Source organism: Nannobrachium achirus (genome assembly GCF_963921795.1).
Source record: "Nannobrachium achirus genome assembly, chromosome: 5".
Lineage (NCBI taxonomy): Eukaryota > Metazoa > Chordata > Actinopteri > Myctophiformes > Myctophidae > Nannobrachium > Nannobrachium achirus.
The window spans coordinates 38,532,340-38,551,247 of NC_137814.1; the positions used below are offsets into that span (position 1 = coordinate 38,532,340).

Genomic DNA, 18,908 nt, shown 5'->3' on the forward strand with positions numbered 1-18,908 from the left:
TATATGTGTTTCCGCTTCAAATCTGCAACTGCTGCGATCAAATGTTTATAACAACTTGAGCATGGGGCATGGACCAGGTAATAGAGTGACCAAAATCCAAATAGTTCTTCCTCATCACATTATTTGACACGTTTGTGTGCAGTTTTGTCCTGAGGGTGGTGCTAGAGGAAAGGCCATGGCTCGGGGTCACCAAAATCACTTCATCCTGCCAATGATATTGTTTGATATGTTGTGTACAAGCGGAACATTTGGCCTAATGGTGGCACCAGATGAAAGAACCACTAAAACCAAAACCAGTGAGGTTCATCAGGATATTAATTGAAGTTTGCCAAGAGGTTTCTACTGTTTGTCTTAGTGCGTAAAAAGCATAGAAGAATGTGGCAAGAAGAAATGGCATTGCCAATTTGCCATTATCATGTTTCTGTCAGTATTGATACACATAAGATTTCAAAACATCGATGATGATTTTATCTTGATATACTATGGTGTATTCCTTCCTCTTTTTCAACAGGCCCAGCGGAATGAGAGGGAGTCCATCAGGCAGAAACTGGCCTTTGGCAGTTTCTATGACGACGAGCCAGTCATCTATAACAGCTGCAGCCAGAATGGCCCGTCCTCCCGGTGGGTTTGGTGTGAGAGTGTGTGAGTGTGTGCATACATGATAGGATGTTCCCTCTGATGCTGATAATGACGAATATATGTTTCCAGTGTTGCAGTGAGTTCTTTCTCCCAATGTAACTAACTCTCTCTCTCTCTCTCTCTCTCTCTCTCTCTCTCTCTCTCTTAAAAACAATATGTAGGCTATCTTTACTGTGTCTTGATTTGTAGGAAGAATTTTTAATCAGATGATTGATGTTTGAGCATGAGATTGCCAGGAGATGAAGCTATCAAAGGCTGCTTGTAATGACAGCAAGACAAAATGTCTGATTGGGTTGGCTTGGTGAGTCAGTGTCAGTCTGAAAGGAAGAATAAAGGTTAAGTTATGGTTTCAGTGACTCGTCAATCGTCATGCATCGAAGTGCAAATGAGGCTTAAAACATTTCACTTTTGGGCACTTTTGAATGCAATGCATCCATAAATCGTGTAAGAGACCGAATAAGAGTAGATCGAATGGTAATGGTGAGTGAGTGAGTACAGAAGGAAAATGAAAGATTTCCTGGAATGCTACAGGGTTTTATTCAATCAGAGCTGATGACTGGACTAAACGTAAGTACATTATTGCAGTCTGTAGCAGGAAACAGTGGGCAGTGCTGGGCACAGTACATTGAAGAGTGGTTAACCTATTTCACCAATACATTCTCACTCCAAATAGGAAGTATCTGAGGCAGAAACCTACAAATCTACAGTAACTGTAGCAGATGACCCAATGAGTAATTTTGAAGAACTGCAATACATTACTTATACAAGTATGTTGAGTTGTATTTAATTTGAAAACATTTGTATTGATGATTATATTCTCTCTCTCTCTCTCTCACCACACACACACACACACACACACACACACACACACACACACACACACACACACACACAGGGAGACTAGTTGCATTACAACATGACAGGTGGTTACTGGTTAACGTTAACCAAAGCTACCAAATCGTAATAGTATTCTCTTTTTGTGATGAAACTGACCTCAACTAGCTCCACCATGCCTTGGATTTTCATGGGAGATGAGGGGGTATTTATCTCAAAGAAAAGGGACCACCCCTCTCTCCTCTTGGTTGATGAGGAAGTGCTGGTCAGTCTAGTGGTTCAGCCATGTGGTGTGAAAGCAGAAGTGGCCCATATCCCCATGTCTGAGCCTCTGATTGGAGGGATTGCAGTCACGTGAACTCCACGGTGCACCTTTGGTTTGCTATGATGTGGAAATTCCACTACCATATCCCAAACATTTGTGGGATTGGGTTAAAGCTGCCATTTTGGTTTTGGTTTGTCTGTGATTATCTGGGTTTGTCTGTGGTTCTATGGGTTTGTCTGTGGTTCTATGGGTTTGTCACACTGACAACTGTTCACAATACAATTCTGAATAATCATTCATACAATGACCCTGAACTCAGGCTCTTCCCTTTTCTTTTCATGTGTATTTCCCCTCTCCATTGTCCTTATTAGCATCCTTATGTGCATCCATTTAGTCCTTGAATAATACATTTCTAAACGTGTCAACCTAATAATCACTGACCTCTGTTTATCACATGTTTTCTCCCCGGTGTTTCATCCTTCCCATCCCTGTTCCATCCGATTGTCGTACATCCTCTCCATGAGTTGATTTCTGCCTCAAGCCTGATTGAGACTTTGGGACAATGTAATTCGCAGGAAAATAGCTGATCTACAAGCACATAAAGCACAAATTAGGCATTATTCCTTCTTCTAAACCTTTCCCTCTTCTCGTCTTCCCTCCCCTCCTCCCAGGCTGCAGAGTGGGGTCACTGGGGTGAACCTGCAGGTGTGTTTTGTGAATGACAGTAGCAGTGACAAAGACAGCGATGCTGAGGACAGCAGGACAGAGACCAGTCTGGACACCCCTCTGTCACCCATGGTACTCTACTCCATTGGTTCTCAGATATTTCAGGCCGTGACCCCCACAATAATCATTTTAACTGGGGACCCCCATCCTGACGAGCACTAAGAGTTGAGGCATTACATTTTGTGTAACACGGTTCTATTGTGAAAATCTCTCACAATCTCTGCCACTAATATTTGACAATTTGGCCAATGTTTAATTTGTCATTTTAGAGGTATTAAAAAGTCCTTAAATTGTCACTTTAGAAATGTTCAGATACCCTCTATACACTTAAACTGTATGTTGGTTTGTTTACTGTTGAGTGGGGAAACAATGTTGCACATCTGGGGACCCCCACAAATAATTTGGGGACCCCCCTGGGGGTCCCGACCCACAGGTTGAAAACAACTGCTCTACTCACCCTGGAATCAATTGGCCTCCTCATATATTTATGTTATGTGTATTTCTATGGGTGCGTGTTTCTGTGCAAAGCTCGGATGGCTTTTTATAAGAAGCACTGTTTATTAGAACAAAACAAAAATCAAACAAAAACACAATTTATTCGAGGGAGAGAGTGCATTTTCTCGCTCCTTCTGAATTATTTTGTGCATATTATAGCATTTGTGCTTGATAAAAAATTGTTCACAAGTGGGCCATTTTAGTCATCATACCTGGGATGGGCCCCCCCGAGTGTGACGCTATCACATCTCCCTCAACAGAGTAAGCAGAGTTCGTCCTTATCGGACCGAGACACGGCGGAGGAAGACTCGGACCCGTTAGATGACTGTGGGGGGTTCTGGAGGGTCCAGAGGAGGCTCCAGGAGGAAGCACGCGTGGCGCTGGCACTGGCGCGACCCATGGCCCGCATGCAGGTGGAGGTGGAGAGACAAATCCAGCTGCACAGACGCTCACCTGTGGCTGACTTGGTTAGTCACTGATTTGAGATGGAAGTGTGTGTGTGTGTGTGTGTGTGTGTGTGTGTGTGTGTGTGTGTGTGTGTGTGTGTGTGTGTGTGTGTGTGTGTGTGTGTGTGTGTGTCGTGATGCTAGCAGGGATTTACCCCCATTCCAACCCTTGATGCTGACTGCCAAACAGGGAGGCATTGGGTACCATTTGTATAGTCTTTGGTATGACTTGACCAGGGATTGAACCCCAACTTCCAAATCTCAGGGTGGACACTCTAACCACTGATCTGGTAAACATTTGTTGTAATAAACTTGGGGAAGAAATAAGAATAATACATTTTGCAATTAAAATATACTGATATTCTGTATGTGGTCATTAACAAGAAAAGGTGGCCTAAATGAAGCGAAGTGGTTAGAACGTGCACTTTGGTCCAGAAAACGGGAAAAGCATCAGAGAAACAAATCCAAAGCAGTCTTTACTTTTTTTTGTATAAAACTGTAATAAAAAACAACAGAAATACATGTCTCTCGAGTTGACATTTATTTGATTATAACTAGCCTTTTTATCAAAGCTTTTTAACTTTTCGATGAGTGCCTTGGATTTGTTTCTTTTGTACCGTATATGGTCATTATGTGTGATCAAGAGGCATCTTTCACCAATAACAATTAGCTTACATTTGTTGGTTACCAGGCAGATATGGTCAGTTAGGGTATCTTATGTTTTAAGTGTGTGATGAGCAGGGAAATTATCACTTCCTCAGAACAAATGTGTGCTCAAAGGTGTTTGTAATTGAGAAAACAGCTAAGTGAAAGGTGAAAAAGAAAGTGAAAATAGAACCAAGTGATTCATACATATGGTTCTGTTACAGTAAATGCTGTATGCATCATTGATCAGGGATTTGTGTGGTGGCCTGAAGAAAAGTTCACATAAAAGTCTTGAGCAGGATAAAAGCAGGACATACGAGTGTGTGTGTGTGTGTGTGTGTGTGTGTGTGTGTGTGTGTGTGTGTGTGTGTGTGTGCGTGTGCGTGTGCGCGCATGTACAGTGGGGGGGTCCTGGTCCTAGAAAATTCCCCTTAGATATGCTTGGTGTTTTTCCTTGAAAAGACCATCAATACTGTACAAGTCATTGTTTATTGTCTCCACCAGCCGAAGGCATGGGGGAGAGTATGTTTTCGCCCCTGTCTGTCCGTGCGTGCGTCCGTGCGTGCGTCAGTGCGTCCGTGCGTCCCTCCAGTTTGTTACCAGCTAATCTCCGCCGCTGTTGGCCCGGTCGCTGCCAAAATGAGCACACACACTCCCTGGATGCCAATTCAGAACCTCTGCCCCACATTTTTCAAATGGCCCTGTTCTAGCGCCACCATGAGGCCGATGTTTGCAAAACACTTTTCTGTACACTACTCTTAGAGATTTTGTCCACAAATCCTTTAAATCGTTAGACAGAATTTCCATATTCCATCCTGATTGGCTACAATTGGCTTCCAAAGTTTGCAAGATTGCTCCGTTTTGAACAAAATGCCTCAAATCATGAACACAGCGTGCAATCTCTGTGAAATTGGGCGCGGGGCAATTTGTGTTTTTACCTTTAACTCCACCGATAAGTGAAAAACTTTGTATGCGCACTCCCTAGGCCTAGAGGCTAAGGATAAACCTTTTTTTCACACTTGCCTTTTATTGCGCCACCAGGAGGACAACTTATGTAAAACACATTCTTTCCTATTACTCCATCAAATTTTCTCCAACTACTCCATCAAATTTTCTCCAACAATCATGCAAATCAGTACACAGTAGACAGTATCTCTATAGTCATGTGATCAAGTCCGATCCGTCTGATATTTCATAATTGGCTAATATTGGCTTCCAAAGTTTGCCGGATTGCTCAGTTTTTGAACAAATGCCTCAAATCATCAACGCAGTTTGTGATTACCGTGAAATTTGCCACACATATTCCCACTACATCAAGAAACAAATGCTACCCTTTTCACACAATTTTGGAACACAATGCCTCAAATCATGCATGCAGTGTCCGACTGCCATGAAAGGTCTAAGATTGGTGAAGAACACATGATGCCAATGATTACAAACTGTTAATAAAGTATTCAATTCATCAATCAATGTACATTGTGTGTGTGTGTGTGTGTGTGTGTGTGTGTGTGTGTGTGTGTGTGTGTGTGTGTGTGTGTGTGTGTGTGTGTGTGTGTGTGTGTGTGTGTGTGTGTGTGTGTGTGTGTGTGTGTGTGCAGTTGCCCCACCTGCCACACATCAGCGAGGGCTTGATGAAGAGGAATCTGAGGAGAGGAGACATGAGGGACATGAGCCTTGGTCAGCTTCAGGTCATCACCAATGACATGCACTCACAGATACAGAGTGAGTCTTACACACACACACACACACACACACACACACACACACACACACACACACACACACACACACACACACACACTCTGCAAAACATGCATGCCTGCTGTCTCATTTTCCATGTGCCTCTCACAAATAAATGACAAATAGACGCTGAGATAAGTTGACATCATCCACCCGTAATTATAATATTTAAGTTAAAAACAAAACTTCAGACTCAGACAGACTTTTAAAGGCCCAGTCATTAGACATATTCTGTATCCGCCAGTGGTCACCAGATTTCTAAAAAAAATCACAGTTTGGTGACCCTTGTTCATCTCTCCAATATCTCATGATTACTATTTTTGCTATGCATGACAGTATTCTAACAGATTTTGGGGCACAAAAGCAGCAACTATCATTTAGAATTTCCAACATTTATTGTCTGCTGTTAATCCAGCTTTAAACAGCTAGTTTGTCCAGTTTATTATGCTACATTGTGTTTCTCTGTTAATTCAATATTTCCAGACACATTTGAACCAATGTTGAGTTTGTCAAGTATGACTATGCTTTAATGTCTGCAAATGTCACATCCCCCTTCTTTTCTTCCAGACTTCAGACTTTGATAATAAGAATAATTTATGAGTTATAGCTAATGTCCGATTTTTACATTTTGTTGCAGGTCTGAATGAGGAGCTTGTGCAGCTGTTACTGTTGAGGGATGAACTGCATGTGGAGCAAGATGCCATGCTGGTGGACATAGAGGATCTCACCAGGTGAGACACTCTCTGTTCATCTGTCACACACAAACAATTATTATTATTATTTTTAAATTTTTTGCAAAGCACGAAGAATATATCATTGTTTTGCAAATTAAAATATAAATAGTCTTGTACCTACATAGTAAGCCAGCTCAAGTAGGTATGACGAGTGTATCCGAGTTTTTGTCTTGTGTTTTGAATAACATATTTTTTTGTTGTTTCCTTTCTCTTTTGTCCATGACAGGCATGCTCACAGTCAACAAAGGCACCTGGCAGAGAAAGCTGTCTCAAAATAAACCACCTGTCTTTCTGCCTGTTTCTCTGTCTGTCTGCTGGCCATCCCTTTTGTCATCGCCGTCTAAAAGACACCCCATCTGTGTTGATTGTCCAGAGAGTAATGGCTAATTTATACTTTGTCTTATGACCGTTTAGCTTGCAGACAATATCTGGTTTGAAGTATAAACTTGGCTTAATACAACATGCTTCTAACACATACACACACAAAACACACTGATGTTGTCAGATGACACATTAAGAGGACATTCGCAGGTTATGTGATTACTTTGATCGTAGCTTCAGTTTCTGCAGGCATTCGCCACCGTAGATGGTAGCGAATGCACGTTATAGTGCAAATGTTAATGCTACATTATAGGTCAGAATTAGGACTCTTTGCTTAAAGGGTCAGCGAACTCTCCCTACCTCTGATTTACCTGATCACGGTTTCACTTTGGTATGCTGGTTGGAAGGAACACCTGCACTTCTTGTTGTTCACATGTCCAAAAGGTAATGATGGTTGCTAGAGAGAGCCCTCATTTGAATGGATGATATACCTTGATGAATCCATGGATTTCTATGATATTGTATATCATAGTCACAGGAGGAGCTACTGTAGCATGTATTCCTTTTTCAGCAAGCACCGTGCTTCTTGGCCTTACTGAGGGCACTGGGTTATTATACACCTACTATCTAAGCTGTTACGATACACAATAGCAAACAATATCTGTTCAGAATGAGCAGCTTAGCTTCACAGTGGCTTGTTAGTGTTGCCGCGGCTGCAACGCGTTAGGTCCTGTCAGGAACATTCTAGACACTCAAATGGATGTAAATGTATCCGCTTTTGTTGCACAGTTCCCACATGCTTTAATGTCAGAGCTTTACGACCGGATATAATTTGAGCTTTCTTTAGATTTGTATAGGATATCTACTGATCTTATTCTCTGTGATGGATAAACTAAAAAACATTATGGTCTCAGAAGTAAAGGGAGGCATTATAAATGTTGGTGTGGAGCAGGTCTTACACTGATCTGCAATCACACCCCTAAATAATCTGATATGTTTTGGCCTGTCTTTCACTTACTGATACACAAGGGGGGCTGTCAAAAATTGAAACAAACATTTCAACAGATTCCAAAGTAAGGAACTATTTTAACAGCTCAAGGGATTTATGAAGTTTATGGAAAAAGCGTTCTTATATGGATGAAAAACATGCCTCGTTGTCTGGCTGTGTTTCTCTGTTCTTGCACTCATTTTCAGCTTTGTACGAATGATCGTTTGACACTGTCTATAAGTTAAACTTGGTTTTCTTTTTCTATTGTTAAGTACTCTATAATGTTTTGTGAAGAAATATCAAATAAACGTTTTAAGTGTGATCACTATCTATACTATCTATTGTTTGTTTGTTTTAATCTAGCATTCAACACTCTTAGGCTATATTAAATCCACAAATAAGTAATGTTTAACTGCCTATGATTCACTGGGCTGTGAATTATAAGTATTATGACAAAGTGCATGAGCTAGAAGTATTATGTACAAAAATGCATAAGCTGAAGTGTAGCTTGACAGCGCATCGCAGGTTCGACTTTCGTCCCCAACAATCTTTGCGGTGTGTCCTTGTTTCCCGTCTGTCTCCACTGTAAAATATAAATTAAGCCCAAAAAGACCCCCAAAGAAATCAAAAAAAAAAAAGAGAATGTAGCACTTTCTGGAAGTGCCCCCCCCCCCCCCCTTATTTGGAACAAATGCCTATAGTTTCTCTGCTCTTCCCTACATTCACCACTTATACTTTAAGACAAGTTTTTGAAAAAGTCCTAAATGAGTCATACTCTGCATGTAATGGAGTGCAGGCCAGGGTTATAGTTAAACTAAAACTGACCGATTGAGAAGACATTTTAGTTAACTGAAATGAATAATTAAACCCAGGCTTAAACAGAAACAAGCTCCAAGCTGAACTTGTAGATCTGCAATTTTTCTGATGTTGGATCTTGCCCAACTAATCCATATTACAATAAAAAACTAAAACTAACTCTAAAACTGATTTAAAAAAAAAACCCTGTCCCAGTGTCATCAATATCAAGGGCCTATCTGGGAATGCCCATATATGGGCATGTTCTGACATGCTCATATATGGGCATTCCCAGATCACACTTGCAAATTAATTACGTCCTTGTCCGTTCTATGCCCATATATGGAGATCCCTGTCCCAATGTCATCAATATTAAGGGCATATCTGGAAATGCCCATATTTGGTAATGCCCATATATGGGCATGTTCTGCCAATCTCAACAGGCACTGTTGAGATTGGGTAACTGGTCCGATATATATCACTGGCCAGATAGCCAAGAATTGGCGCGACATGTCGCCCTGAGTCTTACTAGTAGTTAGATAGTGGGAAGGATCTGGCTAGCAAGAATCATGGACAATTTTCTCCAAACTGAATCTACATGATGTTTATGCTAAGATATGGGTTCATTTCCAAATTAAACTTCAAGAACCCTCAAAGCAGGAATCAGCTTTGAATATTTGAAGGCTGAATGGAATTATGAATGCAGAATAATGCCACAATTACATGGTTTTAATTGGATAAAAAGTCCAAAACTGCGGGTTACAGTATGGTCCTTGATGTTGTTGTTTGTTACCCCTAATGGATGACACACTGGTCTTTCCCTCAATGGCAATGATAATGTGAGTAACATTCTCTATTTGTAAACACTTAAATGCTTATTTTTGTTATTCAGGCACTGCATCGTAACCTGCTTTGCATTAATTCCAACCCTTCATATTATTTTATGTCAAACATACTCACCAGACCAAAGCAGCAGCAACACAGTGTCACCTTTTAATGATTAGCACAAGCATTAAACCCAGTTTCACTACCTATAATTAGGGCTATCACAAATTGGAAATGACATAATGTTGCCACGGTCACTTTCAATTTAGGCATCAAGACATCATTGTGGGGAAATCCTTGTATTGGCTAGGGTATAAAATACTTGTGGTAGCTACAGCATAAACACTGAAGTCAGTGGCTACTCAAAGGAATTTGGATAATCCCGTCATCCAAGATACCAAACATGAAGCTCTGTAAATACAGTAGGCTTGTATAAAAAAGGATGCTTAATTGCAGGATACTTCTACAGAGTGTTGTTTAGTTGTTGTTTTGCTTGACCACTAATGCAAAGGAAATGATTTAGAAATGTTGTGACATATTTAGACAGAACATTTAGAGAAACTTGAATTCAGTTCTTATACAAGCCCATTCGTCTGCGTTAGTGTGTTAAACTTATCTATTTATTATAGTATATAATAACTGTTTTAATTGTATTCAATTTTATTTTTACAATGTGTTTATTTTGCAGTGACTTAATGCTCTTAATGTTTTGTGTGAAGCACTTTAAATTGCCTTATTGAAATGTAGAAGCCCAAGATTAATCATATTGATTGTGTATTTCCTTTGCAGTTTTTACTCCTAGACTGCTGCTTATCACATTCATTTGTTCTCTGTGGTGTCTGAGTCAGTCTGTACCACTCCATATGGATGGCGATGGTCCCATAACAGACACCTGCATCTGTAGTGCACGGGCACTCCTTCGGAATATCACGGAGGTACTCGCACAGGTAGGACTACAATATTTTAAAGGGCCTTGATTTTCATCATGTATTCTGTAGGTTTATATTTAGGCCTATTATAAAAAAAATAAGAAATGTATTTTCCTGTTGCAGAAGAATCTTTTTGAAGGCTTCAACTGCTCTGATCAAAGCACAGAACTGCAAAGCAACAAAACAGCATCAGTGTGTGCACCAAAGGTAGGCTATTAACTCCAAAACGTACGTTCTTTTTGTTTTGTTATTTGTTTGTTATTTCTTTTCTTTTCTTTTCTTATTATTATTAGCTACACATTTAAATTTTTTATACAACTTACTTTATTTAGGTTAGGGTTTGGAGATAAGCCCACAAAATAGTCTCTACTGTCAACAGGCTAGAGAGCATATGCCACTTTGGCAACAGGCACATGCCTGACACATGTCAAATGCCACTTTTCCAGCTCGCCCTTTATGTGTAGATCTGCTATTTTTTCTATTTTTGACTATTTTTGACTGTATACACATTGTGGCCCTCTGGAGTGAATGTGAAAATATAGTGGCCCTTTCCATCATCAAAGTTGCCCACCTCTGCTCTACGTCCTCCCAGTGGGGGCTCCTCACTGGTAGGTCAGGCGAGTCATTAGGATACAACAGTGACAACACAGACATGTGTGTGGGGAGGAATCAATTGGCATGATGACTAAATTGGGAAGGTAAAAATCAAATCTGAACTGTGTGGAACAGAATACATTTGGGATACCCATTATGTAAGAAACAGGTAAATCTGCTAATCCTGAGCTCTAAATCAATCTGTTTATTACTGTATAATAGGAATCAACATGCTCTGGAGCCAAGCAATCAGAATTTGATCAGGTATGTGCACTTTGTTTCCTGATGTGTATTTCCCATCATAGCACTTTGATAAAATGCACCATTTACTCATTATATTTTGAAAAAGTAGACAATAAATCCAAAAATCCTCTGAATAGGCAACAAGTGATGTAGCAATCAGCTGTCAATATTGAAAACAGAACAAAATTATTATTCATAAATATGAGATGTAGTTTCTAGTTTGATTAGTAATCAGTTTTGTCATTATCCTTTCTTCAAGGAGTTATGTCTGACACATATTAGGGAAGATCTACAACACTACATGGATCTTACAGCATCTCACCCAGATCCTGAGCAAATACTCAGCCTCATGCTGCACAGCATAAGAGAAGTGGCCACGGTAAGAGCAATAATTACTAAAGAATTTCATAAATTAAAAACTAAATCAAAGAAATTCCATTAATTAAAAAGACTCAAAAACAGTGGAAAAAAAGCAGAACTACAATCTTGTTGGGAGCTATTTCCACTAGTTTGGGTCCCGAGGAGACAGCAAATCTTTTTGGGTCTCGAGCTAAAGGTATGGGAACCACTAGCCTGGCTCCAGCCAATAGACCCGCCCACTCTCTGAGTGAACTACTTTGTAGAGTCTGAAATCAGGCTAGGGAACCACTGCTTTACACTGTAAAATCCTCAGTGTTAGTTTAAATCACAGTGTACAAATGGATCCATAAAGTTCCATATGTAGCCTATCTTAAGAGTTAAATGAAAGCTCACAATATTACAGTGTAGTTTGAGTTACATTCCTGTAGATTTGAAGAGGGTTTATTCAACATGGTTCAGTGCAGTCTATTGCCTCAACCATCTTAAAGTGATAGTTCACCTATTTTTGACATAAAGCTATGTGAAATACTTGCCATTAAAATAGTGGTTACAAATGTATTATTTCATTACCAGTCCTGTGGTCAGAGTTCTGGTCAGTTTTAGATGAATATAAAGTAGTTCCGGTGATTTGGCAGGGGCTCATGGCCCAATCATTAAAAATAGATGAATCCACAAAACTAGCGTCATTTGTATTGTTGACCTATTTCTACCAAATAGACCAACTTTCGTTCCACTTTGACCCCTCTGTCACATGGTATTATCTTTTGTGTCCAGTATCACTACGCCGCTGCAACGTATTTCCCCAAAACAAGGTGCTTTGCAGTCAGCTGATCAGAACGAAACCTCGCTCTATATGGTAGAAATAGGCCAACAATACAAATGACGCTAGTTTTGTGGATTAATCTATTTTCAATGATTGGGCCACGCCAAATGGCCCCCACCCCATTGGAACTACTTAATATTCATTAGAAACTGACCAGAACTCTGACCACTGGACTCTGGTAATCAATTAATACATTTTTAACCACTGTTTTAATGGCAAGTATTTCACACAGCTTTATGTCAAAAATAGGTGAACTAACACTTTAATATGTCACATACCTTTACATTATGTTTGTGACACATAACACAGAAAACAAATTCAATGTTGCTTTACAGACAGACTTCTTGTATACATGTGCTTGCTTATAATCTAATTAAGATGTGATTATACTGTAGGCTTAATTTAACTGAAATCCTTTACCCCCAACAGAACTGCTTCCCTAAGTCTTTGCCCAAAGGCTCATCCTCAAAGGAGGTAAGCTATTTATTAGAAGTTATCATGAAATGGCATTTCCAAAATATAATTTTACACCTTTATGAAAGTATGACAACATTGAATTGCTGCAATGTTTGACCTCTTGAATTTGTGAGCTTAATCTGCCTATATTCAGGGACTTGGGGAGTCAAACATTGCAATTGTGGACATTTACTTGAGTATTGTACTTAAAGTGCCGCTGACATGCCCCGCTATGGGGAGCGGCGTGGAAAAAGGTGGCAAGCCTTTTTCAGATCAGTGTCAGTCTGTCAGACTCCTGAGGTGAAAGGACAATACTTTACAATGCACCCTTCCTTTACTTTTCACCGCTTTCCATTTTATACTGTTTGTTTATTTATCATATTATTGTTATCTGTTGTATCAAATAAACATTCTAAAAGACATATAGTAGCAATTCATCATTCTCTCACTGAGAAAACATTTCATTTCCACAACAGGCTCCCTCTGATCGTCTGAACAGCTTTGAAGAAAGACTTGGCCTGTGTAAAGAATTGAGGGGTTTCTATGTTCGTGCCATTACCATCAACAGAGCCCTGGGATACATCCATTCTGCTCAAATGTCATTACCAGTGCAGAGAACCATACACTAATAGGCCTACATATGTTTGAAATAAGACCTTTTTATAAAAGATAACACTGTGAAATGCTCAGTGTTCATTTAACTCAGAGAGTACAAATAAAACCAAAGGACCCTTATGGGTCTATTAGGTTTCATTTGTACTTTCTCAGAGTTACATTTGAAATGGAAAAGCATTTTGTGCTTTTGTGAACAGTGACTGTTCAATGTTTTCTTGTTACAACCCAACCTATGAGTTGTGTAAAAGATAACACTATTTTGTGTGTGTGTGTGTGTGTGTGTGTGTGTGTGTGTGTGTGTGTGTGTGTGTGTGTGTGTGTGTGTGTGTGTGTGTGTGTGTGTGTGTGTATTTATTCATTATTTAGTTTTGTTAATTTATTGAATTGTTTCTTTTTAAATATGAATGGTGTTTATTTATAGACTGCAGACTATTCTATCAGTAACATTGTTATTGATGACTGTGTGTTTTTTTAACCTATGATTCAAATGTATGACATGGATGTATTGAGTGTAAAATTACATCAAATAAAAATAATCCTCATCACTCCACTTTTCATTAATTTATATATTATTCATATTCATTCAAGCATTGTTTTCTATCGTTAGTTTTAAGCAAACATACCATTTTAGTCTTGGTCTGGAAGACTAGGCACTTCATGTTTTTATCATACATGACATCCATGGTTCGCCATAATAATGGGCTCTCTAAAATCAAGTTCATAAATGGAATGGAAACTAGCAGAAGTGTTGAAGAGCTAAGGCAAGCTGATAATTAAGGTAAACTAGCCCTTACGTCAGGTGTGTTCATATGCTGATGGTGATGCGATTTCAGATCAATTGCTCCAGCCACCGAGGAGAAACGCTGTGACAGACAGACACTCACTCACTCAGACATTCGCAAAATTATAGTATAGATTGGAGTTAGGTAAATTGGAGTTATACTGCCACCTAGTGGTTTTGACAAATACAGCTCACATCCAAAAGGCCAATGTGTGTCAACAAACACCATCGCCTTTAAACGCAAAGATAAACTAAATATTTGTTGTAAAAGCCGAAAACCTTTAAAAAACAAACAAATTCTTACTTTTTTTTTAAATATTGTAGCCTATAATAGGTCACCCTCTGATTCACAAGAGGCCTGGGGAGCTCAGAAAGCCTGGTAGGCGAGGTTAGGGGAGTGGGGATGCCAGCCTACTAATCAGGCCTCGTTGGATACAGCTGGTATTGAGTAGCTTGCGTAAATTGGATTTGAGGAGTTCAAATCATTTTCTACAACTGATGTTACGAGTCCAGACATGGAGGCAGTACAGCTACATTCACCACTGTTGTGGATCATTGTCCTGCTCTCAATTACCACACTCACTAAATGCCAGCAGTCTGTGTCCGTGTTCGATCGTGGCCAGGCCGCAGAAAACCCCCGCAACAGATTTTATTTACATAAAGTCGAACCTGACATCATCCCGACGAGACAGCAGACTCCCGCCAGCACGCAACCCCCTAAGCCTGGGGTGGTCGTGAAGTGCCATAAGGATTCAATGGAAGTCGTGGTTCAAGCCGACCTGTTCCACACAGGCGTTCATGTGGATGGCAGGCATTTGCATCTGGGTTTGGGTTCAGGGAGCACTGGGAGTGCATGTGGAGCAAATCCAGTTGGAGAAGCAGAATTCACCATTAAAGCCCACCTGATGGATTGCGGAACTAAACTGTCAGTAAGTTAAGCTGTTTACTATGTTCATTGGCTTGTGGTGGTAATCATCAGGAAGCTGCTAGTGGAATATTGGCCTGTAATGAGCATTGTTAAAAATAGCATAGCATTCAAAACCATATAGTTGCATTGCTATGATAGGCTCTCTACAATAAAATGTTAAATTAAATGTGTGAATATCCTTGTATTTGTTGAGAGTGTAGGTGAGTTTAGCAGTGTGGCCTTAATTCTTCCAGTTCTGTCCTGCCCTGACATCACAAATAATATAACCCTTTTAAATACCCTTTAGAAACATTTATAAAACATTGTTTATGAGTGCCAAATTACATTTTTTTCAGATTCACATTATTCGAATATCCATCATTTAAAATGATTTGTTGCCCAATTTGGTAATGGTTAAATATGAAAGAATTGTTATAACCTATTACAGTACTTGTGTAGCCTACAGGAGGTAAAAAGAAGAATTTATATTTGTCTGTTTATCCATGTTATTTGCAGGTCACACAAGAGAAGCTCATCTATTTCAACATGCTGGTTTATGCACCTGAACCCAACATTGATGGTGTCCTTCGACTGGATGCTGCAACTATTCCCATAGAATGTCATTATGATAAGTGAGTAGGCTACGTTGCATTTGACGGAGTATTCACCTTTTGATCAAAATCACATTAATGTATCATATAGGGTATACACATTGGCTAGCCAGTTTATACATACAGTATATTTTTGAAGGGCTCCAACAGATTTACAAAGGTCATACATTTTCATACATATAAACATAGAACTTTACATTTAGTTTTGACAACATCAACAAGACAGAGACCAAACAAAACATACTACAAAAACACAACAACAACCACAACACTTGGAACAGTAATACACAAAGTACAGAGCACACAATGGATCATTTGGTTATATTGTTATAATGATGAATTAGTCAAAGCATGAACAGGTAATCTCGAGGGGACAGCGCAGCTTTGAACAGTACATACATACAGTACAATGCTACATGCTATTTGCTGGTCGACCTATCTGAAAAATACACAATAATTATGCAAATCAAGCTCCCCCGGTGTTGATGGGATATCTCTTTATTCTTTACTCTCTCCTCCAGACCAATATAATTTGTCAATGCGTAAAATCTCATTACTTTTGTTAAATCGATTGATTTCAGGAAGTATGCTGTGGACGGAGCTGCTCTGCACCCCACATGGGCTCCTTTTGCATCCAAAATCACAGCTGAGGATCACATTGATTTCAACATGAGAGTCATGACTGGTATTAAATGGGTGGTATAACTTCAAGTAACCCCTTTCCTTTGGAAATATGTTTGCCAGATGGTCACTGTCGGGCAGAAACCACGTATCTCCAAGTTTGACATTTGTATGTTTTTTCGTAAAGTCATCATACAAGACTGTCGCACAAAACTAGTGAAAATGGCACATCTACAAGCACACAGCACCTTGCGAGGCGTTGTGCTTGTAGATCAGCTGTTTTCACTATTTAACATTTTTAAAATGATAAATACAAAATGAACAGCTTTGGACATACATGGTTTGTCCTTCCACCCGACAACGACGATATGTTATGATGCCTCTTGCTCCTGGAATGTTGTGCGCTCTTATTTCAAAATAAATCTTGATTATCAATGTCTGGACATTAAAGGAACACTTTCTCAGCTCCATGTTCATTTATTTTCCTATACCTAGATGACTGGCAGTTTGAGAGGGCATCTCTTGTCTACTTCTTGGGTGACCCTATTCATCTGGAAGTATCAGTGGTCATGAACAACCACCAGCCTCTTCGGGTCTATGTGGACCACTGTGTCGCCACAGCAACACCTGATGTAGATGCCACCTTGAGATATGACTTTATTGATCACCATGGGTGAGCTCTTGGAATAGATAATATGCAAATGACAACCTTTTTTTTTTAAGGCATAGCATTCAATGCTATGTGGCCATTATATACCGTTAGTCCAGTACCAAGAAGTTAGTCATCAGCATCTGTTAATTTGCCCTGAGTACAACATTATCACAACGTATTGTACGACTACTTGGTTCTGAAAAACAAAATAACACAACACAATGTTCTCTACGAATGGCGGGAGAAGGCAGATAGTTTTCTTATAAAATACATGTTTAGCCCTTGCTTTTATCCGAGGATCTGTGCTTCGGTCTCTGATCACAAACATGCCAACCGACTCCTTTGCACCCCGCCTGTAGTTGTGATGGATCTACCTGTATTTCTGTAAAGCGGCATATAAAAGTGGGAAAGGAATATGTGAGAGAAGGTGGTTTAGTGGAGAAAGGATAGAAGGAAATATGGAAGCCACTCATTCATTTCATTCCAGTTAGTGGAATTCATAATGCTCATCTTCCTGTTATCTATAACCAGATGTCTGACAGATTCCAGCCTGACAAGCTCCAGCTCCCGTTTCTTGCCTCGAGTCCAGGATCACAGACTGCGATTCCAACTGGATGCTTTCAAGTTCTACCAGCAGTCTTCTGACCTGGTCAGTGGTCTAACTTTTTTATTAAGAAAGCCTTTGATTGGTGTGAGAAATATTAGCTGATCTTAAAAAAAGAACATGATTGTAGTTTCAGTCCAATGGCATTGGACTGAAACTTTGTGTGTATCATGTTGTAGCACTAATCTTTGTGCTGTTCTATCGACAGATCTACATCAGCTGCCATGTGAAGGCGGTGCCAGCCATGCTAACTGTCAGCTCTAAGAACAGAGCCTGCTCTTTCATTGACAACAGGTGTGATATTCAGAGAGCTCTTTGAGTGCAGTGAGGCCAGTTCGTCTTGTTGTACCCCACTGTATGAACACTCCATATAACTATACGGTAAAATCGAATACTTTGTTGCTCAGATGTTGTTGAGATTCTTTAAAGATACCCAGAACTGCACTAGGAGACCACAGAAACGTGTGTGAATCGGCGTTAATCGGCGATGCCGTTAAGTATTTTTAATCTATCTGTGAACATTTAGCAGCTTTTTCCAAACTGTCTCTCGCTTCCCCATCACGTCACATGTCCCGCCTCCCCCCAGCGTGGTTGGCTAGCTGGTAGTAGCAGCGTGTCTCAGTTTGTCTCTGAGAGACCCAAAGGACGAGCAAGGGACTGTATTTACCGTCTTCCAAATATAAAAAAAAGGTAAATACAGTCCTGAAAGGGGCTAGCCACTAGGTAGATTTGCATAAACAAATGAAAAAGTGCTTTTAATTAGGAGGTCCATAAATGCATGGAATGCATTTTCATCTTAAAGGCAACCACCCCCAACACTAATGAGTAACACAGTTTCACATTTTGATTCCTTTCTCCCCAGATGGCACTCCATGGATGGGAATGATGAGGCATGTAAATGCTGTGACATCTCCCAGTGTTCTGAAAAAGCAGTGCCAACTGAACGTCCCACGACAGTAATGCGCACCACAGTCGCCCAGCCTACCATGACTACACAAGCCTCCTTTGTCTGGAACAGGCGGAAACAAGACCCAGCCAGCCATTTCCGTATCCGTCCAGGCATGCACCATAACCAGGAAAACACCCTGTCCTCCTCCCTGTCTAGGATGCAGAGGGGAGTAGGCAGAACAGGTGGGCATCAGATATTGGGTCATACAATGTATTTAATCCTTAGCGATGGATTTGAACTCCCTGTCCAGTTTTAAAGCATTTGTCCACTTTATCTTCACCAGTGCATTTTTTTTTCTTTCTTTTCCTAG

The 18,908-nt window shown here is 40.1% G+C and overlaps 1 protein-coding gene across 1 annotated transcript in view; it reads left to right on the top strand.

Moving 5' to 3' along the window:
• The window catches only part of LOC308284751 (schwannomin-interacting protein 1-like), a 10,113-nt gene extending 2,202 nt beyond the window's left edge, over positions 1-7,911 (top strand). The window contains exons 2-7 of the mRNA XM_080725481.1: positions 512-621; positions 2,410-2,536; positions 3,220-3,426; positions 5,649-5,772; positions 6,428-6,521; positions 6,751-7,911. Coding sequence (XP_080581607.1) covers positions 512-621; positions 2,410-2,536; positions 3,220-3,426; positions 5,649-5,772; positions 6,428-6,521; positions 6,751-6,802 — 714 coding nt within the window. The 3' untranslated portion in view covers positions 6,803-7,911. The remainder of the gene's footprint in view (positions 1-511; positions 622-2,409; positions 2,537-3,219; positions 3,427-5,648; positions 5,773-6,427; positions 6,522-6,750) is intronic.
• The last annotated feature ends 10,997 nt before the right edge of the window (positions 7,912-18,908 follow it).